This window comes from Limulus polyphemus, unplaced genomic scaffold (assembly GCF_000517525.1).
Source record: "Limulus polyphemus unplaced genomic scaffold, Limulus_polyphemus-2.1.2 Scaffold1008, whole genome shotgun sequence".
Lineage (NCBI taxonomy): Eukaryota > Metazoa > Arthropoda > Merostomata > Xiphosura > Limulidae > Limulus > Limulus polyphemus.
Genome location: NW_013666618.1, coordinates 129,149 through 134,526, shown reverse-complemented (window position 1 = coordinate 134,526; position 5,378 = coordinate 129,149). Strand labels below are relative to the sequence as shown.

General features: G+C 32.0%; 1 protein-coding gene across 1 annotated transcript in view; it reads left to right on the top strand.

The window, feature by feature from the left end:
* The window catches only part of LOC106461669 (RUN and FYVE domain-containing protein 2-like), a 100,734-nt gene that overhangs the window by 35,887 nt on the left and 59,469 nt on the right, over positions 1–5,378 (top strand). Inside the window, exons 6-8 of the mRNA XM_022388689.1 lie at positions 696–756; positions 1,190–1,337; positions 1,423–1,556. Of these exons, the coding sequence (XP_022244397.1) occupies positions 696–756; positions 1,190–1,337; positions 1,423–1,556 (343 nt within the window). The remainder of the gene's footprint in view (positions 1–695; positions 757–1,189; positions 1,338–1,422; positions 1,557–5,378) is intronic.

Here is a 5,378-nt window from a genome sequence, read left to right as displayed (position 1 = left end):
AATAACACCACCTGACCCTAGTTACTTGATACATCTTGTTAGAAGAGATTACCAAACAATACAGACACCATAAATTACAAAGAAAATTATATATATGTATATATATATGAATATATGTAATAGTTTACAGTACAGGTGGTTTGAATAACACCACCTGACCCTAGTTACTTGATACATCTTGTTAGAAGAGATTACCAAACAATACAGACACCATAAATTACAAAGAAAATTACTTTACAACACTTAAAAAATTAGTCCTGGTCACATTCCTCTCATTATAGGCAAGATTTATATTGGAAAATCGAAACTTAAGCTTTTCAGTGTATTGACATCCCAACTGTGAGAATGTCACAGCTATCCCTGTATTATTGAGACGAATGTGTTTAGTCTGTTTCACAACCAACATATGGGCTTTATTGTTGTCACTTGTACACTGAGTTTTAACACATATATAAAAGACTCTTACAAGAATCAAAACTTCATTTACTAAGAGAACCCACACACAGCAATTTGTAAGTCTTCGCTAAAATCATCACTGAAATTGTGAAATTGGAGAACTTCAAATTTCATCTAAGGTAAGATGGCCTTTTTTTTATACATAATAGTTATATATATTCAAAGATGTCATGTTGCTAAGGATGAATAATTAAACAAGATACCTTTATTGAAATTAGTTTCACTCTATTTTGTTTTAGTTTATACATGTATATCACCATCATACATGGAGTGATATCTTTCAGTAATATAATGTCACAAGTACTTACAATTTTTTGTATAAACTGTTTGTATGTATTAGTTCAACCTCCTCCTTACACAGAATAATAATTTCTTGCATTTATTTTTAGTTTTCTGGATATCAAGAATACAGAGATAGATTGAAGTATCTCCCAACACATACTTGGATACCACATAAAGTAAGATGTATGCTTTTTTCATATAACATGTAATTAGTAAATTTCCATGGTGTATATCTTACTTTTGATGATGAATATGTAAATCAGATTCATTAGTTGTACATCATATGAATTAGTTTTTACTATATTTATGATTTTGCTTATGTCCATACACATACAAACAAAATGTATGTTTGTTAAATGTTTTCTTAAAGTCAAAGCTCAATAATTCAAATATATATGTAGCATGTTTTCATTATGCCAATTGAATATTAACAGCATATTAATTTTCTTAGATGGAAGATATTCAGCACTTACAAAAAAAGAAAAATCTTTCCTTAGAGGAAGTGCTGAAATTGTTTTTTGCTTCCTCCTCTGAAGAAGAGTCACTTTCTGAGTTTGAAGAAGAAACCACAACAAATAAAGATGGAGAGGAGCACTTTTGTTCAAGGAGCCTGACTTACCTTCAAGGGAAGAAGACTCTTCATGACCACCAACAATCTGATATTAGTGATCTTCCCATGACCAGCACTACATCAACTTCCAAAATGGCCAAGAAAAGCCTGGCCTGTAGTGCAGAATGGAAATGGGAAGTTCTCAAAGATGAGCAGCCCAGATTGTTGGGGGACTTCATCCGAGGAGAGCCTGTTTCCCGTCAAGCAAGTAGGTGTCGGACCCCTCTTACTTTTTTCAACTTTTTTTTTCTCTCAGCATTGTTACCAAAATTGCTGAAGAAACAAATAGATTTGCACACTAGCAAGGGGAACACCTAAACAACGATGTCAGGAAGAAAAGGAAACTGCTGAAATATAGTGATGTTACTCTTCAAGAAATTTTAGCTTTTATTGGTTTAACTATTTCTATAGGCATAACTCGCTTACCATCTATTACAGATTACTGGTCTACCACTCCTTCACTTCATCTTCCCTGGTTTTCTTCAATATTTTCCAGAGAAAAATTCCTAATTATTCCTCACTTCTTTCATTTCAATGACAACACTAATAATTTACCTAAAACTGATTCTAAGCATGATAAACTCTTCAAAGTAAGACCTGTGCTTGATCATCTACTAACAGCTTTTACAGCTCACTATTACCCTTCTAGGGAACTTTCCATGAGCAAATGTTGGGAACAAAGGGCAGAATTTATTTTAAGCAATATCTACCTAGCAAGCCTACCAAGTGGGGAATCTAGCTTTGGGTTCTGGCAGAAGCCGTGACTGGATACTGTTTAAATTTTAGAATATACTCTAGTAAAAAGGGATCTGTACCTTCCAAGGGCTTAGCTACCACAGTTGTAATGACTGGTGGAAAAGTACTTCGGAAGGGGACACTCTTTTTACTGATAACTTTTATACTTCTCCAACTCTGTTTGATAAGTTGCTTTCACTTGGTACCTATGCTTGTGGTACTTGTAGGAAGGACAGGGCCCACTTCCCAGACATGTTTCCAGGTAAGTTAAAAAGGGGAGAGTCACAGTTTTTCAACTGTGTCTCAATGACTGCTGTGAAGTGGACTGATAAAAGAGATGTTCATGCTCTTTCTACAAATGCATAATGTTACAGTAAAGGAAGTGACAAGAAGACAGGGTGACATGATTAACAAGCCACAGCTAATCTTGGATTACAGCAAGTTTATGGGAGGAGTTGATCTTAATGATCAATTTCTTAGCTATTATTTCATTCCACGTAAAACTGTCAAATGGTATAAGAAACTTTTCTTTAGACTTGTTGACCTGTCTATTGCTAATTCTTTTATTCTTTTTAAACAGGTAACTAAAAATAGCAAGTACAAACAAAAGGACTTCCGTTTACAATTATTGGATTCTCTTGTGAAACCTCTAATTGAAAGTAGAGGAGGGCCTTCTTGTTTGTCAAGTATCCATTCACCAGTTCTGGCAGATGCACAGGAACAGCTATCACCTGGGAAGCATTTTCCAGCATTTGCTGAAGAAAAGAAAAAAAGGTGCAGATTGTGCCTCCACACAGGTTTAATTAAGTTGACTTGTCAACAGTGCAAGGTTCATCTCTGTGTAAGGCACTTTGAAGCGTACCATACGTTGAAGACTCTTCAAAGAAGTTAACTTTTCTTTCCACCAAATCTAGTCAATATGTTATGATTAGAAAGAAAAGTAAAACCCAATCTGATTCCTTTTATTTCCTTCTTCTTTCACTTTCCTAAAATCTAAAATTTCTTTAGTAGAGGTTTAGTGTTTATAACACTTTTTTTTTGCTTGGTTGTTTTATACCATCACTCAGCATTTTCATTTAGGTATTTCCACTTGTTTTAAATGCAGTTCTATTTGTGAATTGGTGTTCTAAAACTCATTGCACATATTAGCCATAAAAAAATGAAAATATTTCAACAAAGGCTTTTGCAGTAGCACACAAATTAGATTTTTGTTTATATTCAATTGTATTTATTATACATTACTGTGCTCAGTTTTATTACTTTTATCATATTTTGTTTTTTAGTTTCTTCTCAAGAATTATGTATAAAATTTTCAATATTTCACTGAATAATGTACAACTTGGATGTACATCTTCAGACAATTGTTTGGTAATAGTGTTTAGCTTATTTTTGCATTTGTATAAACATGTATAAAGTCTTCAGTGTACATATTCATGAATAGTGAACAAATGTACAGTTTGTATGTTCTTGATATATAAACTGATGTGATTATAATATCTCAGTGTAGCTTTTACTACATTTTTATTTTTGCATCTAAATATGATTTGCATACAACTGTGCGTATACTTCTCAGTTCATAATTTACAAATTTGATATTGTTTATCCATACATTGATGCTCCTTTTGTATGTATGTTATCTTGATTTGTAACTACTGTATAAACTTTTATGTAATTTAACTTTATTTTTTTAAACCCTTTGCAAAATATTATAATAAACTATTTATATATATATCCATTAGTATATTTTAATTATAAAACAACAACAACAGAAGTGCGGGTCTTACTAAGTAATGATAGTAAGAAGGAAAAATATAAAATTCTCACGATAAGCCTAAAACTATCAAAGTGGTACTAGTAGTACGTACAAATCACACAAAGTTATCATTCTAAATACTAAATCATATTTTTATTATGAACTAAATATAAAATTCTGCTAAATTATTGAACTTAAAACTGTGAATTTAAATGCAAAAGAATATAAAAATCACAAACTCCCTCAGTTCAAAGCACTAAGCCTAATCCACATAAAGACCATGCACTTGCCACTCGATAGATCTTAACCCTAACGTTCGTGGATCAACTACTTTCCCCAAAATATATATATTTTGAGTTAGTTTTTCAATGTAATAATTAACATAAATAGATATACAATAGAGCATGATTTAAGCTACTATAGAAAAATAATAAAAGTCACATACATCCCATGCAGTTTTTCCAGAAGTAAATTTTCTAAGGCTTATAAAAAAAATTACTATTGACCACTACTAAGTACAACCTCTATATGAAATGGCAGTTACTATAATAACTACAACACACGTTCATATTATAAAATCCATATAACAAAGTTTCATCACATGCTTTGTTTATCATCCTATGATTTGCTACATGTGAAATACAATGATTGGAATAACAGGGTACTGAAATTGACACCTTTGAATAGGATTGGCTAAAAGTTTTACAACTTAGGTTTAACATGCCCAGATGCTGTTGGAATAACTAAACAGGCTAGAAAAAGGTTTAAATACCAATCATAGATGGCAGAACAAGCACTAAAGTATGAGGAAAAATGTTACTTTTTTTTTCATTAGAGGGCACTTATTTATAGTCTCTAACATATTTTGGGATTTTTTAAAATTAAATTTATCTTCAAACTTCTATAAATAATGCAATTTAGATTTGAATGTTATGCTACTATTTACAAAAAATAAAATCTGAAAACCAATTAAAGGTAAGTTCTCTATACTTTTTTTATATCACAAATGTGATTTTGCTCTCACGATAAGACAAAATGGCAATGATAGGTAACAGGTTAACAGATTTGTTGAATTGAGGGTTATTATTCATTCAGTCATTAACTTTGCACTTTTTTCTGATAAAATTAAACTTCATTAATTTAAGTGCTATTGTGCTTGTTTCACCTCTCCTCTATACACAGTGTGGTCACAAGTAAATAGACACCACTTTTTCAGAAAAAAATAATTTTTTCAGTCATATTCACATGAATTGATATATTTATAATTTAATTAATATCTAGTAGATCTTCCTTTCGCTTCGTGGAGTTCGTTGATCTTTTGGGGCATCGTGAGAATCATCTCGTCAATTTTAGATTGTGGGATTTTTGCCCACTTTTGCTTCAAAACTTGGAGTAGATCGCTCTTCGAAGTTGGTTTTTTTGGTTATTTCTTGACTTGCCGGTCGAGTATGGCCCAAAGATTTTCGATGGGGTTCATGTCAGGAGATTGGCTCGGCCAGAGTAACTTCTGGATACCATTTTCTTCCTGCCACTTTTGGGTGT